At 45.3% G+C, this 23,672-nt stretch overlaps 1 protein-coding gene across 1 annotated transcript in view; it reads right to left on the bottom strand.

The window, feature by feature from the left end:
- Nucleotides 1–23,672, bottom strand: part of LOC117005054 (homer protein homolog 1-like) — a 58,849-nt gene that overhangs the window by 11,517 nt on the left and 23,660 nt on the right. Inside the window, exon 4 of the mRNA XM_033076283.1 lies at nucleotides 2,624–2,755. Within this exon, the coding sequence (XP_032932174.1) occupies nucleotides 2,624–2,755 (132 nt within the window). The remainder of the gene's footprint in view (nucleotides 1–2,623; nucleotides 2,756–23,672) is intronic.

Below are 23,672 nucleotides of genomic sequence, written 5' to 3'. Positions count from 1 at the left end.
ATGTCAGTTTGAGGGCAGCAAAAGACTGAGACTGAAACAACTGCAATTAAGAAGGAAGTAAGTATCTCCTGGAAAGAGCAAGGAGAGAGTAAAAAAAGGACAGATTAAAAAAATCAAAATATTTTCACTGACAAGGACAACCCAGTGTTGAAAGGCAGGCAAACACAGGCTACATCTTGATACTTTGACACCAAAGAAGCATTCAATGCCTAAGAAAAGTTAATATGAGAGATAAACTAAATTAGGATTAATACTAAATCCTTTGAAATATTAAAGAAGTTATTAGTATGTTGGCAAACAAGTGCATCTAAAATATTGTCATGATTTGACAGTGGTCCAATGCCAGATACCCATGAGAGGTGCTACAGCTGGGCAGAGGAGGGAAAAGGAAAAAAAAACAAAAAACACTTTATGAGTGAGGTAAGGACCGGGAGAAAACACTTCAAGGGAAAAACAGGCTCAATCTTAGTTGCAAAGTGAAATTATTACTAACAGAATCAGAGGAGGATAATGAGAAGTAAAATAAACCCTTAAAACACCATTTCCCCCCCAGCCTCTCCCTCTTTCCCACTGATGGCCTGGGGAGACAGGGCATGGGGATTTTGGTAAGTTCATCACTGAGATTTTCCTCCACTGCTCTGGGAGAGGAGTCCTTCCCCTGTGAGACCATGGCATCCCTCCCAGGGGAGACATTTCTCCATGAATTTCTGCAGCGTGGGTCCACTCTCAGGAGCAGCAGCCCTATTGCACCTGTTGCCCTGTGAGCCCCTCCCACAGGCAAACAGTCCTCCTAAAACTGTTGTGATGTTGGTCTCTCTTTCCACAGGGTGCAGTACTCCAAGGACAGGCTGCTCTATCCTGGAAGCACAGGCCCCCTCTCTCCACTGGGTCTCCCACTGGATCACAACCTCCACAAGGCATTCACCTGGTCTGGCATGGGCACCTCTCCCACGGGCTGTGGGTGGACCTCTGCATTCCCTGTGGATACCCCTGGGCTGCAGGGGGACAGCCTGCTTCACCATGGTCTTCACTACCACCTGCAGAGCCAATCTCTGCTCCAGTGCCTGGAGCATCTTCTCCCCCTCCTTCTCCACTGTCCTTGGTGTCTCCATGTTGTTTTCCCTCACATGTTCTCACCTCCACCTCTTCTCTGACTAGAAGCAAAACCTTGTGACTTTTTTTTTATTTCCTTCTTAAATATGTCATCACAGAGGTGTTACCAGCCTCTATCTAATTTGCCCAGTTTTGGCCAGCAGCATGTCCATCCTCAGAGCCATCAGCCATTGACTCTGCCAGACATGGTAGAAGCTTGCAACAGCTTCTCACAGGAGCCATCTTTGTGTCCCCCCACTACCAAAAACCAAGCTGTGCCAAACCAATACAGACATACACATCAATTTAAATAAATGACAAAGTTTCTGGGTTCACTAAAGCAATGGTGTGCACAAAAGCACATGCATATACCTAATATCACTCAGCATTTCCTGTATATCACTCAGAATTTCCTGTTTCTGTGATGCTTCTTAGAAGTGAAAGCAATTGGATTATGAAAGGAAGAAGTCTTACAATTATATCATGTTGTCCAAATAAGGCAGATTTCCTGATTATTTTTTAATGGTTTTCTGACGGGCCCATGCTCATTCATGGACAGAGACAATTACTTTCTCAAAAGGACCAGTATGATTTTTTTGTTTATTTAGGGTTTTTTAATAAAAAGCCAATCATTACTCAAGCATTTATTATACATTCATTTTCATTGCATTTGTGTTTCCAGATCTTTTGTATATTTCAAAGATGAAAATTCTCTGCTTAATGAAACATATTTTCAAACTGAAAATGGAATTCCTCGTGTGGAGAAAAACAACACTGATTTTTACAGGTTCCCGCACTTTTCTACCAAAGTGGTATCAATAACAGTAGGGATTGTAGAGAGAGGTGCTCACAAGAATGCTACCATGACTTTAAGTAAAAGGAGTTACTACTTTCCTTGGATTAAGGTGGACTTCCCTCCTGTACAAGCAGACCAGAAAAAAAACTCATAGGGAACTGAGTTTTTTTAGTAAAACTGTCAACTTTTGTATTCTAACAAGCAAATGTAGTTTTCTTTTACAATGAATATTTCTCCCACTAGCTTTACTTTAAGCTTGCACCTTGTAATATCTGTAATTTGATGCACTACACAGCAAAACTGAAAGTGAATGTGGCTTAAAATACAAAAATGCATTGGAAAACTATCAACAATTTTTTTCTAGGAGATCTAAACACAGAAGAAACACTACATAGTCTACTCCTTTAAATTCTATAATGAAAAACTGTAATGAAATAACAACTTTAGGGAAGAGAAAATTAACAAAACCTAACAAGTGAATACCTAGAAAGAATTAACAGCATAAACTCTGATAACTTCGCTCTCCATACTCTCCTCATTCAGTTAAAATTAATAGGCAACAGTGTTATAACAATTTTGTCTTGTCTTTTTACATTATGAGAATGGATACAGAACATTTATTGTAAACTATTTTCAAACAACAACAGTAGTGAACCGAGTCTAGTTACAACCAACAAAAGTATTTGATTCTTAAGTTGTTTGATTGCTCAAATAGTTGTCATTGGTCATACTTACTTTTGAAAGGTGATGTTCAGATGAAAATCCCAAACCATAGACTGTATTTGCTCTGCTGTCTTCCCATTGGCCAAACTTCTGGGATGTTTTTGTAAATGTCATGTTGGGGGTGATAGTGCTATTTATTATTGCCTGAAAAAAGAGCAATAGTGGTAAAAAAGGGGGTGCTGTGGTTTTGATTTTTTTTTTACAGTTTTCTTAATAATTGAAAATGCCAGTATTATAGACAAGTATCTGTATACACTGAGACAAACTTGCAACTAAAGTACAATTTCTAATTCAATCACAGCTAAAATTATAAAGCATATATTGGCATACATTCTTTAAAAGGAGCAAAAGGGGAGGGGCATCTGTTTGCAATTGCAAGTAGTCATTGAATAGACAGAAAATCTAAAAAAAAGTCCTTTAAAGCATCCACATGGCCTAGTAAGATCAGGATAGAAGAACTAGTGAGGTTGTCTTTTGTCTCACAAGTGTATTTCTTTGTTCCCTAAAGCAATGCCTCTCAAGATCCATTGTAAGTTCCACAGTTGCATTCCCCCTGTTGCATATGCAATACTCACTGGAAAACATGCAACAAAACAAGAAGCCATTTTTTTTAAGCTTTTGTATTTAAAGAATCTGTTTTTACATTTATGCATGCACAAACATTACCAATAGTGACAGGGTCATACGCTAACTACAGAAGAAGAGCTACTCTTAGAATAATTTTTCTTCTCTTGTTTTTGTTATGTACAAGCTGAAAGTGCGTCTTCCAGAATACAGTTTCTGCTAATGCAAATAAAAAATGACCTCTATTCTGTGGACACTGTTAGTGGTCTGGGAAATTTCCAGCCAGGATTTTCTCAGGCTGTGAAAAGTACACAGCTTCAGTTTCTCTTAGATAGCTAAAATCCTTCCCAGGCTGTTTTGGATACACAGCTTTGGGCTGCAGACTTCCAGCTGAGTTCCCAGGCAGATAGTTCTATCAGGCGATAGAGCAGGAAAAAACACAGATTAGACACCTGTTGTGTTTCACACAAGTGTACCGTAAGTACGTGACAGAGGTTGTTTTCCTATTCTGTCCAATAACTTTCTGTTCTGCCTGAGCTTTGCGCTTCATGCTATAAAATGTCCAGGTTTCGTTCATGTCCTAGTTTGGAGGACAGGTGTCTGCTAAGAAAGGCAGGAACCTCTCTTTGAAATGGAGAATGTAAACCCCCTCCCTCCAAATTATTATAATTTTGAAATCAAACGGCTCTCAGGCAAAGATATGGGAATTTGGAATAACAGTTCTTTACTAGAGAAATTAAAATAGAAATACAATACTACAAAGAAACAAACCCCAAGCCCTGACAAAGTCAGAGTACAACCTGACACCCCATCAGGCAGGGAGTTGGTAGCAGTCCGATTAAATGGTGGCTGTAGTCCTTTTATAGTGACAGATGTGATTCAGTTGAAGCAGTGGTCTTGTAGAAGGTGCAGTTTCCTTCTGGAGGTCCAGCGGTGATGTGGAGAAAATCCAGCTTCCCTCTGGAGTCCAGTGGAGAAAGGGCTACCTTAGTGTCCCAAAACCTGTGTTTTATCTTGGTAAGAAATGTTGGGCTCTTCCCCCTGGCTGGAGCATCTCCCAATGGGATGAAGTAATTTTTTATCAGTCACACAGTGGGACTCAATGGGCCATTAGCAGAAAATAACTGCCTGGAGGAAGGATGAGTTGTGAAAAGATAAAGAACAATGCCCCACCTGGTTTCAGTGGATGACTCATTAGCAGAATATCTCCCACAGAGATAAGGATCACTGCCCCCACCCTCAACAGATGGTGATAGAATAGATACCTTTTATCACATCCTGTATTGTAACCCAAGACAGTTCAATAAATTGCCTCTTCTCTGGAAGAAGCCCCATGTTGCTGTCGTTGCTTTTCCTTGTGTGATAGTGACACTATTCAATTTATATGCTGGTTCCACTAAAACCAACTAAAGTTTTACCATGCATTTAAACAATACTTGCATCCCATTAGTTTCTTCAACATATTCTAAATGTGTGATGGGGAACTGTCCAGTTCACTTAGAGTATGTCACAATAAAATCTTCTAAGGACACATATGGGTTATATTTAACAAAAAAATGTATTGTTACTACAGTTATGATCAACCAACATGAACAAGAAAGACTAGCCATAAAACCCAATATATGTATTGGAAGTGAAATGCAGGCATGCTTTCTCATGTGCCTGGTGCTACTAAGAGTTTCAGTCACATTTGTTAAATAATTCACAGCCCTTTTAATAAAACACTGGTTAATAGGTGCATTGTAAAACCCATGTGAAAGAGATTGTCCTTAAAACTTCCCAGAAAATAGCATACATTGTGAGCACAACAGTTCGGGAAGAACCTTTCTTACATGCTGTTGTGGTTAAACCCCAGCCTCATACGAAGTACCACAGTTGTTTGTTCATATCCCACCCACCCCCCCCTCCACCCCTGCCACCACCCTGGTGGGATGGAGAAGAGAATCAGAAAAAGGTAAAACCCATGGGTCAAAATAGGAGCAGTTTAATAATTGAAACAAAATATTTTAATATTGCTACTAATGATAATAATTGCAATTAAAATGAGAGTGTGAGAAAGGAATAAGACTCAAGAAAAACAAGTGATGCACAATACAGTTACTCAACACCCACTGATGCCCAACTAACCCCCAAGCAGCGATCAACTCATCCCGCCTACCTCCCCCAGTTTATATACTGAGCATGAAATTCTATTGTATGGAATATCCCTTTGGTCAGTTAGGGTCAATTGTTCCGGCTATGCTCCCTCTCATCTGTCAGAGATCAAAATATTATAATTCATTACTTAAACTGTGTCATAAAGATTTTTTCCCATTATGACAAAGCTGCACCACCAAAGCCCACCCCGAATGGAATGGGCCTCCTGACTGAAACCCTGAATGGAATTAAACTACTTAATGCTATTCGAGATAAGAAAAAGTGACACTACGGTTGAAAGAATCTCAGGTATGGGAAGTAATGGCTAAGGCTAGGACAGTATTCACAGGACACCCAAGCCCAACAACTTAGGAGTAGAGGTCATAGTCCCAGGCTTATCTATTGACAGGTTTGCACAGACTCTCCCCCAACCCAGGAGGGAGAAAGAGAGGGTTTGGGTGTGTGACATAACCTCTGGTCAGAGACAGTGAACCTCTATCCTCCTGTGCGCAAACCAGCTCAACTGCTGGGTCCCTGTTGGGGGCTTAGGATTTTTCCTTTTGTTTCTTTCTCTCATAGAATTTTGTCCCATCTGTTGCTAAGAAACAATAACTACTGATACTTAAAAGAACAAAAGATGCGGCTAGGAGGAGGAGGGGGAAGGGTGCAGTTGGCGACTCTTTACCTGAGGGTTTTCTCTTTGGAAGGGCAAACATACTGAGAGATTTTGGCCAGGTGTTGAGGGCTGGGATCGGGTCCTCTCTCTCTTGCTCTCTCTCGTGGTCGGCATCAGAGTAGGACAGGCTGTGGTCGCTGTGGGGAGAATTCACCACCACTGTGAGGCTCCATCTCCTGCTGTCCTCCTACTGTGAGTGAAGCTCTGCTCGCGGGAGTGACCATTGCACTGGGACCTTATTAACACCCTACCTCACTAGAAAGGACCCTCACAATCTATTTGGATGCCTCAGGTGAAACCCCGGGACCCCGAGCCCCTCCTCGCCTCTGAGGGAGCCTCTCCCGGCCGTGTTCAAGAGCCAGGCTGCCACTGCCCAGCCCCGCTGCTTCTCTGCTACCGCTCCGGGTTTTTCAGTACAGTAATTTCACGATTACAAGCTGCACCGTTTTGACTAAAATTTTGCTCCCACACCGGAAATGCGACTTACACTCAGGAGCGGCTAATATGTGAATAATTTTCTGACATTTCCAACCCTGGAAGTGCAAACTGAGGTGCCGAGTCGAGCAACCTGCCAGTAAAACCTGGCATTTTCAATTGTTACATATTGGTTACTCTGTTGTGCGGCGGGTGGAGCCAGGCTCCGTGCAGGCAATGTGGGGGGGGGAAGGAGGGGACTCCCTCCTTCAGGCAGCGCAGCCCGGGAGAGGCGGGGGGCTCCCTCCTGCTGGTCCCGCAGCCTGGGGGGGAGGCGGGGGCTCCCTCCTGCTGGCCCCGCGGCCCGCGGGGAGGCAGGGGGCTCCCTCCTGCTGACCTCGTGGCCCGGGGGGGAGATGGGGGCTCCCTCCTGCTGGCCCCACGGTTTGGGGGGAGGCGCGGGGCTCCCGTCCCCACCTGCTGCCGCCGTGGGTGCCAGCGGGCTCCATCCTCGCCTCCCACCACCGCCGCAGGTGCCGGCGGGCTCCGTGCCCCCCTGCCACCGCGGCGCAGCGCCGGGCCGGGGCGAGTGAGCCCAGCGGCGGTGGCGGCCGGTCCCGAGCAGCAGCGCCAAGCTGAGTCACCTGGCCCTGTCGGCAGCCCCGAGCCCTCATGACCCGAGTCGAACCAGTAAACCCCACCATCCCGCGATTCTGTTACTATTTGGCAACTTTGTTGCACACGGGTCCTCGCTGCGAACTACAGAGCGGCTTATAATTGGGTACGGCTTGTGTATGGACAAAGAACGAAATGCTTGCCAACACCCAGAGATGCGGTTTATATTCAGTGCGGCTTGTAATCGTGAAATTACTGTACACTGCAGTTAAACCACAACAGCAGCCTAAGCCAATAGCAGTCACCACTGGGCAGAGACCAAATCCATTCGCCCAGTGAATGACGATGGGGAGGCAGGACCCTCACAGCCAGCAGAGGAATCAGAACCAGAAATAAAGCACCAAATCTTTATCCTTAGAAAGTCTTCGCGGTCGGAGGAAAGACCTCACCCAACAAACAGATGACTCTATATTGAGCAAGTTGATCTGAGTCTGGGAATGTCTCAGTTTAGAGACAAGTTTAGGAGAAACCGCTCTGGAATGAGTGTTTCCTCTAAAAGAGGGTTCCAACAATCCCTTTCTGCCAATGAGAAATTAACACTAGTACGTGAAATGAAAGTGAAAGTGAAAAAACCCCAACTGTTTATTGACAAAGAGTACCAACACGGCACAGGAAAAAATGGTGAATAAATGCTAGATATTGAACTGTCAGACCTTGTTCCCCCCCCTCCCCCCCACACAGGCTGCTCTATCCTGGAAGCACAGGCCCCCTCTCTCCACTGGGTCTCCCACTGGATCACAGCCTCCTGTTCATCTTCCTTCTTCTTCATGAGTTTCAGGTAGTAATTTCTGGTTGGACAGTGTCACACTGAGGGTCATGGGAAGTTAGTTGGGTTAAAAGGATAAATAATACAGGTGTTAATTCTCTATTGGACTGTTTAGCTTTAAGAGAGCTTGTAGCAGCTAGATGTGTCTCCATTTTGCTCACTTCTAGCAGGTGGCTAGAAGTGCTACTAAACGCTCTGTACTTTTTGATATTAGTAAACAACCAATCCCAAACATGAGAAAATCTGTTTCCTTCGTGTATTTTTTAATCCTGACTGTGATTGAAGGCAAAAGAGACTGAGACAAACCACTAATTAAGTGGTGCAAAAACACCCACCACTGTTACAAGTGGTGCCCCGTGTGAAGAAGAGACACCTGTTAAGTCTCAGTCAGGACCTCTCTGAAGGAAAAAAAGATAGCGTAAGCTGCTGGAAGCTGGAAAAGACTCTGGGGTCAAAAGGAACAAGGTGAATATGTAGACGCTGGTGAAAGGTGAACCAGAAACCCATGGTGCTGGTCATTCATGGAAAAAGAGGGATCAGAGGAAGAAGCTGACTGCCATTCAGGTAGGAGTAACTTGCTGTCATCCGGGGAATCTATAAGATGGGCAACGTAATGTCCAGATCTGAAAAGGATGTTCTGGATGAAATAGAACTAATGGGAAAAGACCATCCTATCACTGTCCCCAGAGACCAATTAAAGGATCTTTTAAAATGGGCCCAGGAACAATTTCCGATTGAGTACTCAAAAAATCTGTTTAATCCATTTCTCTGGGATGCTTTAAATCTCAGATTGTATAACACAGCAACACTCAGAAGTCCAGCAGCTTCAAGGCTCCTTTCTGCTTGCAGAGTGGTATATGAAGTTATAGCACGCACATGCAAATTGCAAGCAGGAAGCAAAGAGATGATTCCCATGACTGAAATCCCCAAAATGCAAGCCACAGGGGAAACTATGGGAGTGGGTGGAGTGCAGAAAATGTCTCTCCCCGCTCCCGATGCAGAGAGAGTCGGAGCAAAACCTAAAAAATCACAGAAAAAACGTCAACCAAGGGACAGTGTGCTTTCGGATCCTGCAGAGCAATTCCTGACAGAGAAGGGACCTCAGAAATCCCTGGGACCCCTGGGAAACAGCCCTGAATCGGGGAAGGCCGAGCCCCACTCTGCACAAGCTGCGCAGCAGTCAACAGTTCAAACGTCCCCGCCATTGCAGGGAGCAGGTATTGCGGTCCTAGGGCCGCCACCGAGGGGGGCGGGTGGGGGAGATCTGGCAGCACATACATCGCTGCCACCGCCCACAGAGCAAGGGACGCAGCTTGAAGAGCAGAGAACGAAAAGCGAGGAGCGAAAACCAACCCCGATGCAAACTGGGGAGCTGAGATCGGTGCAGCCGCCTCCGTCCACAAGCGAAGCGGCGCAGGCAGCCCCGCCAGCAGCCACACTCAGAGCGGAGGCACTCAGAGCAGTGGGGGGGAGGCCACTGCTACCCAGACAGGAGGAAGCGGGCAAGACCCCAGCGGAGGGGCCAAGACTGCCACTGCTGCCGCGCGGAGCGGAGGGAGTGCTCGGAGCAGTTCCGATTCAGATTTTAAATATAACGAGCACGGCTTTGCCTTCAACCAGCCGACATAGTGCGGCAGGGGAGAGCCAAGCAGATAGACCCAGAGGGGGAGCGCAGCTCCCCCGAGACAAGCAAGGGAGAAGGAGAGAGCTCAGATTCTGAATGTTATAAATGAGAAACAAAGAGTCTCGATAGCAAAATTTAGATTGCTTTATTTTATATAGACGGAGCAAGCAGCACTGGGGAACGTGAGGAGTCACCGCCCACTCCATGCTTCATCGAACCTTGGTTTGCAACCTCTTCTTATAGTATGGTCTCTCGTTGTAATCAATAATTTTTGGTTTTTTACTGTCATTATTTTCCCAGGTAAGCAGTGGTGGTCGAATAAACATCCATAAAGTCTCTGGGCGATAGTCAGTCTCATAGATAACCATCTGGTCTTGGTAGATAAAAACCGGTAAAAATCGGGAAGTCTGGTCTTTGTAGATAGGTAGTATTGATCAAACAAAGGCAGGAAGTCTGATTTTGCAAACTGGTAGTAGATACAACTTATTTAGAAAACATAATATTCGTAACGGGGGAATTTAAACCAGAATGATTTAATCGTATACTTTCCTCTATCTAATGTCCATGCTTCACTTCAGACCTTAGTATTCTGGTTTATACAAACCCCAACACTTTTATGATTAACATGAATCTTTTGTCAATTATCACACTAACCAGAACGTACAAACCCAGATTCAGAAAATATGCACAGCAGTTTCCTAATACCTAAAACAACTGCACAAACATTTAACCCTTTGCCAGCCTTTTTGCAAGCTTTCTCCCAATACCAGACAGAACAATCAGGCACAGCACAGATTTTTGCCAATTCCTGGCACCCTTCAGACATCTCAGAAGCGTTGATCAACCCTCCATTTGGCGAGACAGTTGCATACCATAACGTAACCCCAAGGAATTTCTCAGAGATCTTTTATTCCAACTCCGGGACACTGCACAGGATTTGTACAGGTCACAAAATGGCGATGCCATGTGGACTCAGTCCATACAACAAAATGGTGGCACCATGCACACAACTTCCACACAACAAAATGTCAGCGCCCTGTACACTTCTGTAAACAATGCATACGTACTTCTGCCGACGTCATTTTGTGAGCAACAAGATGTTAAACCTCCTACTGCAGAGCCACCTTTGGCCGTTTCTATTACTGCACCCTCAAATACCTATACAGTAATTTCACGATTACAACCCGCACCTGATTATAAGCCGCACGTTCAGGTGTCAGCAACGTTTAGGTCTTTGTCCATGTATAAGCCTCACTGGATTATAAGCCGCACTGGATTATAAGCCGCATTTTCGTTCGCAGGGAGGACCTGCGTGCAACAAAGTATCGAATTAGTAACGGAATCTCAGGATCGCTAACCCCGGCCCGACGCTGCCCAGCGATGCTGGTGGGAGACCGCTCGCACCTGCGGTGGCGGCGGGAGGCAGGGACGGAGCCCGTCTTCACCCAGGGCAGGAGGGGGAGGCACGGAGCCCGCCTTCACCTGCAGTGGCAGCGGGAGGGAGGCATGGAGCCCCCTGCCTCCCCCTGCCGCTGCAAGGCTGTTGGCACGGAACCCCAGACCTCCCCCCCGGGCCGCGGGGTCAGCGGAAGGGAGCCCCCTGCCTTCCCTCCCCACACTGCTGGCAGCAGGGAGCCCTCCTCCACCTGCCGCACAACAGAGTAACCAATTTGTAACAATCGCGAAATCCCAGGTTTTACTGGCAGGTGCTCGGCTCGGCACCCTGGCTCGCACTTCCGGGTTGGGAAATTTCCGAAATTTTTTCATATATTGGCTGCTCCTGAATGTAAGCCGCATTTCCGGGTTGGGAGTAAAATTTTAGTCAAAATGGTGCGGCTTATAATCGTGAAATTACTGTAATTTAAAACAGCAAATGCAAATCCCAAGTTACTTCACAGAAGGGGGAGTGAATGAAAGCATGAATACAGCTTTGAATCTGGAAGAAGGAGCATCTTTCCAGGACCCAAACACACAGAATAAAGACAATTCACAGAATACAAGTAGAGAAGTAGTCCCACTTCCTTCGGGAACAGGGGCCATTCCAAAAAAGAAAACAAAAGAACCTTCAGGAGACATGCTCACAGACTGGGATGAGATCAGAAGGTAGGCATTAAAAGAAGGAGATTTCAACATGGCATCACCACAGCTAAGGCCCATGCCAATCAGTTATGGAAGAAGACATGTACATCCTAAATGGGCCCCCCGACACACGACGTAATTAAAGACTTGAGACAAGCATTGAAAGAGAGTATTTTAGGCTCTCAATATTTCAACTATTAAAAGGCACCTTCAGTAATTACGACTTGGTGCCTTTTGATTTCAGACATATTACCATGACAATTTTAACAGATGCACAGTTCATATTGTGGGAAGTCAAATGGAAGAGAGTTCTCACAAAATTAATAGTCTTATGCTAGAGGTCCACATAGAAACCTCACATTGGATCAATTGACAGGAGATCCTGCCAATGATAAACCAGTAGATCAAGCAGCAGCCCTGCCTCTAGACATGCTCAAAGATATCAAAGCAGCTCAAAAGACCGTCATACACATCCAACCTACTGGAGTTCCAGAAGGAATTTACACAGAGGTGAAACAAGGTGTATCTGAATCATTCACTTCTTTTATAGATCAGTTGCCTCAAACAGTAGAAAGGCAATGCAGTGAAGAAAATGCACATCCTCATCTGCTTCGAAACTTGACTTTTGCAAATGCCAATGATGAATGTAAACGTATAATTAGTACCTTGCCTGATCCACAGTCAACCCTGCCTCAAATGATAGAAGCATGCAGCAAGATAGATACTCCTCAACATATGGCAACAATTCAAGCAAATGCCTTGGGAGAACAATTCTGAAAACTTCTAGAAGCTGCAGATAAAAGGTTAGAGAAAACCCTTGCAGCTCTTCATATAACTCCTCAGCACAACACCTCCTCAGAAGTAATGGTAAAAGAACTTTCCAAAGGGCCATGCTTTAAATGTGGAAAATTCAGACACATAAAAACATATTGCCCAGAATCAGCAGAGAATGCAAAAGCACCAACTCGATGCCCAAGATGCAGAAATGGAAGGTCCTTTGCAAGTCAGTGTCATTCAAAGACAGATGTGGATGGAAAACATTTACACTTGCTGGGAAACTCCAAGAAGAGTGCCGTGACAGGACAGCATCCAGTGGACCATCAAAACATACAATATGTAAGGAAACCCAATCAGATGCCTTATGCAGGACAATCTACCATTTCCCCAATGACCCAGACCTGTTATCCCCGGGGAACAACGCGAATTGGCAGCTTCCAAATTAACATACTTCATGAATGAGATAAATGCAGTTATTTCCAAAGGAGTCATTGGAACGTCATGGAAAAGAAGAATTTTTAATTATAGGCAAAGACAGAAATAGTATTTTAGGGCTCATCGTCTATCCAACAGTCATCTCAGCCAATCATAATGAGGAATTAACAGTGTTATATCAGGCCTTGTGGACTCCATTGATCATTCCAGAAAATACTCCAATAGTCAAGGCCATTGCTCTGCCAACCAATGCAATTGGACCTCAAGTCATGCTAATCATGAATCAGCAGGCATCATCTGGTAGTGAAGATGTGGAAATGCATGTCTTCTGGGTCAAACAAATGGGCCGAGATCAACCACAAATAACCTGAGACTTGACACTTCACAACAAAACAATCACAGGCATGTTGGACACTGGTGCAGACATGACAGTTACAGTAATTTCACAATTATAAGCCACACCTGATTATAAGCCACACTTCCAGGTGTCAGCAACTTTTCGTTCTTTGTCCATATATATGCCGCACCTGTCTTGGGTTACAATACAGGATGTGATAAAAGGTATCTATTCTATCACCATCTGTTGAGGGTGGGGGCAGTGATCCTTATCTCCGTGGGAGATATTCTGCTAATGGGTCATCCATTGAAACCAGGTGGGGCATTGTTCTTTATCTTTTCACAACCCATCCTTCCTCCAGCCAGTCATTTTCTGCTAATGGCCCATTGAGTCCCACTGTGTGACTGATAAAATTACTTAATCCCATTGGAAGTTATTCAGCCAGGGGGAGGAGTCCAACATTTCTTACCAAGATAAAAAAAAAAGGTTTTGGGACACTAAGGGAGTCCCTTTCTCCACTGGACTCCAGAGGAAAACCGGATTTCTCCACATCACCACTGGACCTCCAGAGGGAAACTGCACCCTTCTACAGAACCACTACTTAAACTGAATCACATCTGTCACTACAAGAGGACTGCAACCATCATTTAATCAAACTGCTACCAACACCCTGCCTGACAAGGTGTCAGGTTGTACTCTGACTTTGGCAGGGCTTGGAGTTTGTTTCTTTGTAGTACTGTATTTCTATTTTAATTTCCCTAGTAAAGAACTGTTATTCCTAATTCCCATATCTTTGCCTGAGAGCTGCTTGATTTCAAAATTATAATAATTTGGAGGGAGGGGGTTTACATTCTCCATTTCAAAGAGAAGTTCCTGCCTTTCTCAGCAGACACCTGTCCTCCAAACTAAAACAGCAACTTTTCGTTCTTTGTCCATATATACAGTAATTTCATGACCATAAGGCACACCGGACTATAAGGCGCACCCTCCAGGAGTCGGCAAAATCTGCAACTTTGTAGATCATATAAGGCTCACCGGACTATAGGGCGCACCTTTTTTTTGCAGCAAGGCTCCGCCCCCAGCTCCCCCCGAGCGGTTACTGGCCGAGGCCCCTCCTCAACCTGGCAACCATGGGCCCTCGGGCCCGCCCAGATCTGGGAGGGGCGGCGCCGCGGGTCCCCGGGCCCGCCTCCACCCGGTTGCTGCAGCAGCACTGCCGGTTTCCCCCACAGCTCACAGTTCACACTTCCGGGGTGGCAAATGTCGCAACTTTGTACATCATATAAGGTACACTGGACTATAAGGTGCACTTCCAGGTTCAGGGGAAAATTTTAGTCAAAAGGGTACGCCTTATAGACGTGAAATTACTGTAAGTTGCACCTGATTATAAGCCGCACTTCTGGGTTTGGACCAAAATTTTAGTCAAAATGGTGCAGCTTATAATCGTGAAATTGCTGTATTTCATATATCTTTCGGCCCGGAGATCTCTCTCAGGAATTGAAGGATCCACAGCGTGTCTGCAGATTGAAAACTCAATCATCATCATAGGACCAAAAGAAAAGATGACAATCATCCATCCCTTTGTTGTACAGAAACCAATCACAGTATGGGGAAGAGATGTCCTGTCTCTCTGGGGAGCCAGAATAGAAGTAGATTATTTAATGGGGGTCACTGAGGCACCCACCACCCTGAAACTAACGTGGAAGACAGACAATCCTGTCTGGGTGGACCATGGCCCCTGGAAAAGGAAAAATGGAGTGCTCTCAAAAAACTAGCAGAAAAAAAATTGCAGAAAGGCCACGTCAAAGCAACAAAGAGCCCCTGGAATTCTCCAGTGTTCGTCATCTGAAACAGCACCCTCGGGCCTGGTCCCCAAATACCTTGCAGAGCTGGCCTGGGATGCTGTTTCATGTAGAACAGAAAGACATTAGAGGCTCTAATCTCCCAGGGTTGGTATTCTGCTTTATTCTTAGGCTTCCATGTGGTCAGAGCGAGAGATGGGGATAAAAAGAGAGAGCCCACACGTGGGCTCAGGGTTTTTCTCTGGGTCAGGAAAGGGGAGGGGTCAGCCTTGGCTTCAGGCCAATCCCATCGCAGGGGTCAGTCCATTGGTCTTGTAGGGGTTACAGGGTTAAAGGGACATATCATTCCTAAAGCATTAGGGTATTGGGTTACAACATCTCACCCTTTTTTTGTTTAAAAGAAGAGAGAAGGGTATTAGGTTGTTAAAAGGAAAACAAACATTTTAAAACGTGTTAAAAGTCTCTGAGTCTGCCGGAAGGTCATCTTCTGTGTCAGTTCTCTCTCCTCTCCGGCGGCGTCTTCTTTTCGAAGCAACTGCGACTTGCTTCTCTTCCTCTTCAGCTGGAGCTGGCTGTTTAGGGACATAAGGCTTCACCCATTTCTGGGGAATCCATCGAGGGCCTGAGGGCGTGGATACACACGCATAACCACGTCCCCAGGTAACAAGCTCATAGGGACCTTTGGTTTCCCATGTTTCTGGATCCCTAATCAAAATTGGTGGATGCTCAGACAGCTTGAACTGTTTGCCACTGTTAAAATGACGAACCACAGGAGGATTCATGTTTTCAAATGAACAGTTCAAGAAATTGATAGTGAACAGGGCTTTGCACAGCTTCTGCTGTGGAGACATCCACACAGTTGAATTGCTCTGTCTAGCCAGAACATGCTTGAGCATCTGATGTGCACGCTCAATCACAGCTTGGCCTGTGGTGGGGGAGTGGGGGATGCCTGTCTTATGTTCCACTCCCCACTGCTGGACAAATTCCAGGAACTCCTTGGACGCATACGCTGGGCCATTATCTGTTTTGATTTCCTTAGGGATCCCCAATACTGAAAAAGCTTGCACTAGGTGTTGTTTGGCATGCACAGCTCTTTCTCCTGCATGGGCAGAGGCATAAACCGCACCTGAATATGTGTCAATGCTTACATGAACATATTTGAGGCGACCAAAAGTGGGAATGTGTGTGATGTCTGTCTGCCACACCTCACAGCTGCCAAGGCCTCGGGGGTTAACCCCTGCACCTAGCGATGGCATGGCCTGGAGCTGGCAGCTGGGACAGGTGGCCACAATGGCTCGAGCCTGACTCCGTGTTAGCTTGAACTGTCGGATCAGACCTGGCACATTCTGATAGTATTGCTGGTGGCTCAGCTTTGCCTGTTGGAAGATGTCTGGGAGGCGTGCTTGTTCTGCTGGGGTGGCAAGGGAGTCTGCCTGACGATTCCCTTCTGCGATCTCACCTGGCAAATCGGTGTGTGACCTCACATGCATCACATAGAACGGATGTTCTCTATGAGAAATCAGATAGATTAGTTTTGACAGCAACCTGAAAAGCTGCTCATTGTCAACCTCTTTGAGCACTGCCTGCTCCACCCTGGACACTACTCCCGCTACGTAAGCTGAGTCTGTTACCAAGTTGATTGGCTCTGAGAACTTCTCAAAAGCTCTTACCACTGCAGCCAGTTCAGCCACCTGAGGCGAACCCTCCACAAACTCAACATCAGCTTCCCAATGCTTAGTCTGAGGATTTCTCCAAGTCATCACCGACTTGTGGGAAGCCCCAGATGCATCCGGGAACACTGTGAGAGCTTTGAGTGGTCTCCGACTCCTTTTCTCACGAGGAATGAGGTGGAATTCCTCATTGAACAGCTTGTGAGACGGGGCATGGACTGATATTTGTCCACTGTAGCTGTCCAGAGACAACTGGAGACTGGCATTGCTCTGGAGCAAGTGCTCGAACATCTCCTTTGTCAGCCTCTCAGGAGAGTTCCTTCCCTCCTCAGAGAGTTTGACTGGAAGGTGAATACATGTGAAGTCACAACCTGCCAGCTCATACAGTCTCATCCTTGCCTTACGAATCAGCTGAGCTATGAGTTCTTGTGGCTTAGTGATGGTTTTGGATCTTTGGTGGGAGAGGAAGACCCACTCTATGATTAAGAGCGAATCTCTCTGCCCCTCGATCCATTGGAATATCAAACCGTGTAAGTGTGGTAGTTTTCCCAGAATTATGAATTTGAAAGGCAGTTCAGGCTTGTAGCGATGAGCCTGCCTCTCTGCCAGAGCTTTCTGTACCTTTTCGATTGCAGCTTTTGCCTCTGGGGTCAGTTCCCTGGGAGAAATCAGCTCTCTCTCCCCCTTCAATAAATTGAAAAGGGGCTCTAGGTCCACATTAGTGAGGCCTAGCCAGGGCCTAACCCAATTTAAAGACCCACACAAGGAATCTGCTAAAGTTTTTGGGTTACAATTAATGTCCAATTTCTGAGGAACAATGGTCCTTGCAGTGATTTCCAGGCCCAGGTACTTCCAAGGTGGCATCCTTTGGACTTTATCCTCCTGCAATTGAAATCCAGCAGAGGTTAAAACCTTAACCACTAGGTCAAGCGTGTGTTGGAGTATAGAGTCATCGGGGGCACACACAAGCAAGTCATCTACATAATGTAGGATGATAGCTTCCTTTCTCTGAGCACGCACTGGAGACAGCAATGAGGCCACATACCACTGGCATATAAAAGGACTACACTTCATCCCTTGAGGGAGCACTTTCCAGTGGTAGCGTTTCATTGGGGCTTCTCTGTTGATAGTGGGAACAGAGAAGGCAAACCGTGGAGCATCTGCTGGGTGTAAAGGGATTTGAAAGAAACAGTCCTTAATATCTAAAACTGCCAATTTCCAATTTTGAGGGAGCATCGTTGGAGAGGGCATCCCTGGTTGAAGTGATCCCATGTCTCCTATAATTTTGTTTATTTCCCGGAGATCATGTAACAATCTCCATTTGTCTTTCCCTGGTTTCTTAATTACAAATACCGGGGAATTCCAAGGACTTGTAGTTTCTTCTATGTGTCCTTTTGCCAATTGTTCTGCTACAAGCTCCTCCAGCGCCTTAAGTTTTTCTTTACTCATCGACCACTGAGCTGTCCAGATTGGAGAATCATCTAACCATGTCAATTTGTGGGCAGGGCGCTCCTCAGTGGCCGCCTTTAAAAATCCTGAGAACTTTTGGGAATTACCATTTTCATTCCCCACTGAGACATGGTATCTCTTCCCCACAGGGGGCACTTATAGTCTGTAACAAACGGACGGACACTAGCTATTTTTCCATCCGGCCCCTCAATTTGCACGATGCTTTTTGATATTTTTGCCAATTTGATTCCCCCTATACCTTGGATTTTGCCTGCCACGGGTTGCAATTCCCATTGTGACGGCCACATCCTTTCGGGTATGATCGTCACATCTGCCCCTGTGTCCAGCACCCCCTCCACATGGAGATGGTCTGAACCATGGGTCAGATTGCATGCCACAGAGGGTTTTTCCTCACCCACCACCTCTGCCCAATAGACTTCAGGTGATTTTCCTTCTGCTGTGATTTCCTTTGGAACAGGGATGGCCTGGGCGAGGATTTGCCCCTCATTCAGGTAATAAGGTGGTTGTGAGCAGCGTGCTAAGAGAACGAAACCTGAGACATTTTCCTTCTTGGATAATGGAAGTAATTCCATCTCCAAGGGTGTGTGTGCTGTGTCCCCCATAACTAAATACTCACAGCGCAGTTCCAAATGCAACAGCGTCAGGTCCAGTGAAGTGCTAGACAGATCCACTGTAATTGCTGTCCACTCTGTTGACATAAAACAAACACCTTTAGTGGTCTTAAGATTGAGACGACCAAAAGGCGTCCAACCCTTGCCAATTGAATATTTAACATCAATGCTATCATTAACCCCCACACCATTTGTCCCGTCCTCCCCCTAAGTTTTAAAGAGAGAGGTTTTTTCCCGTGTGGAACCCGCAGTATTTATATCTTTGCGCGTTATGGTATTTATGGCGGGTACGCGCTGTACACCTAGTTTTTTTGTTTGTTGGTTTTCTTCTGTTTCTGGCTGTGTGGGCAATCCCTTGCATAGTGTCCAGTTTTCTTGCACTGGAAGCAGGTGATGTGCTGCAGCTGCTGTGGTGGTACCGGTTGCTTCCTTGGTCCTGGTGTCATAGCTGCTGCAGATCGTGAGTGTGCTGGTCCTGGATTCCTCTCTGGTGCACTGAACAGTTCTGCTTTTCTGGTGCAGGCTTCTATCATCTGTGCTAAGCTAGGTGGTGGGTCGAGGGGAAGACTAAGTATGACTCTGCGACATGATTCATTAGCGTTTTTCTGAGCCATCTCCTTCAATAGCTCTGCCTGCACCTTTGGGTCCGAGACTTGTCTCTCCACCTGTGCACGGAGGCGATCCAGAAACTGCAAGAAACTTTCTGAAGGAAACTGTTTAATATTAACATAACTACTTGTAACTTCAGCAGTAGGTAACTGATGGAAAGCTTTTTCTGCTGCTAGAGAGATCTTATCCAAAACAAATTTAGTTAATAAGCGTGCCTGTTTATCAGGGCTTTGGTACTCTCCTTCTCCTGTTAGGTGTTCCTGTGTAATATCATTATCATCCTCATCTTTTGCACTTTCTGGGCTTTGTTGTAGTTCCTGCAAAAGTACTCTTAAAGATCTTTTCCAAATACTTTCCCATAAATCAAATTCCGAAGCTGAAAGTAAACATCTGAATAAATCCTTAATATCATTAGGTACCATCTCATGAGAACTAAATGTTGCTCTTAAAAATCCTTTAAACATTTCACTGTGTCTGCCAAATTCTCTTTGAATCTTACAAATTTCCTTTTTATCTTGGTATGGTAGTGGCTGATATGTTCTCCTGCCATTTCTCTTACCCATATAAATGACAGGAGCCACAGATGGGATGGGCTGTATTCTGGGCTGTGTTATCTGTTGATAATGTGCCTCCACCGGGACAGTGTCCTGAGCGATGGGCGGTGCCGAGGCCTTTATCTCAGAAGGAGGTTGTGTAAAACCTGCAGAACCAGTTTTTCCACACCCACCCCCACCCCCATCTGTGCTAGCCTGATAGCTTGGGGGAGGGGATGGCAAAGCTCCGGTAGAGGGAGAACAGTCCTGAATACCCAGAGGCGAGGATGAGTTTGGAGAGAGGTCTGAGGGTGTTATCAAGGGAGAAGGAGTATTATGGGAAGAAGAAGAGTTTAATGCCATGTGGCTGGAGCCATTTTGGGGTCTGCTTTCAGCCTCAGTAGTAAAAGACACGTGGCTGTCAGCATGAGTTAGAGAGACAGAGGAGTCAGATTTCTGAGGTGAAGAGGGAATAACACATGCAGAGGGACAGATACAAGAACTGGTTGACTCTGAAGCAGTTTGCTGTGGCTGCCTGTTATTTCCTGTTTGAAGTAACAGTTTTCTAATTTGCAAAAATATTGGGATGAACATTAAGGCTTTTTTATCTCCATGTTCGACTTTTAAAGTTAATAAATCTCCAATTTCATTCCAAAAGAAAACCGAATTCATATCTGCCAAATTAAGATCAGATCTCTCTACAGACAGCCACCTAGCAAACCTATGTAGTTCTCTGTTAGTAATAATCACATTTGCAATTTTTAAAAGTTCTCTAATTTGTGAAGCCACGCTCTGTTGCAAAGTAGATTGCTGTGTACCCATATTTGTCACAGCAATTTACTCTAATATCTCACTACAAAGCACAGTTAAAACACAGTAAGAGAAGACTGCTAGTTGCCGGCTAACTGGCACCTCCCCCACAGAGAATCACAGGCTGCAGCAAAAGCGCGCCTCTCTTTGAAATCAGCTGTCTGGCGTGATACTGTACACACGGCAGAAACTGTTTCAAGGCGGCCTTGCTACCCCCACCAGTGTCTCCGGCTGTTCACAGCTCCAAACCCCCAGGGAGGACGCTGTGCAGCCCAGCCCCCCGCACCTCGATTTTACAGAGAAAGCACCTCAAAACCCCCTCCCCACGGAGGAAAATTTATACTTACCACTCTGTGCGAAGTACCGAGGAGCTGAAGAACTGTACTTTGTAACTGTTCCGGAAAACCGACCTCCCTTGGGTTGGAAGGTTTACCGGTTTCGTCCCCTTAAGCTAGACCTGCTAGAAAGCAAGTTTCGCCCGCAGGGTAGCTGACTTCCCGTCGGCTTCCTAACCCTTCTAAGGGTCACAGCCTCTCACGTGGGTTTTAATTTAAAAAGCCCCACGTTGGGCGCCAACTGAAACAGCACCCTCGGGCCTGGTCCCCAAATACCTTGCAGAACTGGCCTGGGATGCTGTTTCATGTAGAACAGAAAGACATTAGAGGCTCTAATCTCCCAGGGTTGGTATTCTGCTTTATTCTTAGGCTTCCATGTGGTCAGAGCGAGAGATGGGGATAAAAAGAGAGAGCCCACACGTGGGCTCAGGGTTTTTCTCTGGGTCAGGAAAGGGGAAGGGGTCAGCCTTGGCTTCAGGCCAATCCCATCGCAGGGGTCAGTCCATTGGTCTTGTAGGGGTTACAGGGTTAAAGGGACATACCATTCCTAAAGCATTAGGGTATTGTGTTACAACAGTCATCCATAAGAAAACTTCAAATTAATGGAGATTGCTCAAAAGGTCCTTGACAAAGTTGTTGAAGCCCTTCAACAAAGGCACATCATTGTTCAATGTCACAACCATTCTTTCTTGCAGGGTTGGAAGAAAGAATGCAATTATATGGTTTCATATTTCAATGGGACACCTCAAAAAAGGATCCTCTGCTAATCATCGAGTAGCTTTTCTTGTCCTACAGATCCCCAAAACCAATTTTTACAATGTTATAAATGACACACCATTTATAATCAGGACCAGAACAAGATTTTTAGCAATGACAGGCAAAGATTTTAAAACAATTTATCTGCCACTGATAAAAGAATATTTTGATTTGGCATTGCAAAAATCAGAGGAATAACAAATTGCATTGCTAGATTATTCAGGTGTTTGTTCAATTCATTTTCCAAGTCACAAATTGTTACAAGAAAAATTAAGTTTCAGGGAAAAACCCATGTTGAGTCAAGTTCTATTGGACACAATAACGTTATTTACCAGTCGTTCAGGAAAAACACATAAATCAGTTATAACATGGCTGTCGCCTTCTCAAGGTGTGGCGACCTGGTTCAGGCCCGGCACGGTGGCCCAACCACAGGGCCACTCGGTCCAAATGCTCCTGACACCAATGTGGTGGACAGCAAAATTACGTTTATTGAGGGGTCACAAGGGTTTTTATAGCTTGGGTAGTTAGTGTCACTTCCTCCTGCTTACGTCAGCTAGGTGCAACCAGGTACAGGGCAAAGGTCTGACTGCAGAGGGGTGTGTCCTAACTGACCGTACAGTACGATATCTTCCGCACGCATGTCCCTAACTCTCCACACATGGCAAAATCCAAAACAAAGACATAGGAGTTCAATATTCAAAAGGTAAAAGGTTGTCCTCAAATTGTGGAATTAGTAGCAGTGGGCAGAGCATTTCGATTGTTTCAGGAACCCCACAATTTAATTACAGATTCAGTTTACATACCAATGTAGTTAAAAGAATCCAAGGGTCACTTTTGAAGAACATTGATAATGATGATTTGTATCGTTATCTTTCATGTATGCAACTAATTTTACAACACAGAACAAATACTTCATATCTCACATCAGGGCACATTCTTCTCTCCCAGGATTTTTGATGGAAGGGAATGCAGAAGCAGACAAATTAACGATGCCAATTGCAGACAGCTTGCCAAACATTTTTGAGCAGGTAAAGTTGAGTCATGCATGTTTTCATCAAAATGCACAGGCACTTATGCTGGCATTTCGCATTTACAGAGATCAGGTGAGAGCAATCGTAAGTGCTCATCCAGATTGTCAACTTGTGAAACCTCCTCTATCCACTGGAGCAGTGAATCCAAGAGGATTGCAAAGTCTGCAGTTGTGGCAAAGAGACATCACAAAATACCCATCTTTTGGGAGATTAAAAAATATTTATGTTTCAGTGGACACCTTTTCAGGTGCAATCTTTGCACCTTTGATCCACTGATCATCAGACACTTTTCTAAAACAATACAGGCAAAATTAAAGGAAAATCTTTTGGTTTTGATAAAAAATCTGGAGACAGGAAAAACTGAAGGTCCATTTCAACTAATAACCTGGGGCAAAGGTTATGCTTGTGTCTCCACAGGTCTGGTCCGAAGTGGATTCCTTCAAAAAATGTGAAACCCTATCGGCCGCAGACACACGCAGATTGTGACAGGCGGCAACCTCTTTTATGGTCAGAGATCACTCATCTGCACATTAAAGGGTGGTCTGAGAGTTCTTGTTTTGCAGTCAGGGCGCAGCAGGGCACGAAAGAAGACTCAAAAGTTGATGTTCTGAGGTTTCCAAGGTTGTTTATTCTTTCTTATCTAAGGAATTTTCTGTCTACCTTACAGCGGTCCACTCTGCAACTCATCCAAGGCTGTTCTCCTGCCCTCTGGGGCAGGACTTATCTTTTATACCCTAATTTACGTCTACTTTATTTACAATTAATCACCAATACTTTATACCCACTTTACACCGTGCAGTTTTCCCTTCACCAATCCCGAGTTGGCATCCTAACCCAAAAGATGGATGCAATGAAGAAGAAGAAAGAATTTCTTACTATGCCACAAATCCTCCATCTTGTGTCCAAAACCCCCTAATATAAACAATCTTTAAAACCTTATTTTTCTACCTT

Source organism: Catharus ustulatus, chromosome W (assembly GCF_009819885.2).
Source record: "Catharus ustulatus isolate bCatUst1 chromosome W, bCatUst1.pri.v2, whole genome shotgun sequence".
Taxonomy (NCBI): domain Eukaryota; kingdom Metazoa; phylum Chordata; class Aves; order Passeriformes; family Turdidae; genus Catharus; species Catharus ustulatus.
Note: the sequence above shows the minus strand (reverse complement) of the source record. Positions and strands in the feature narration are given on the sequence as shown.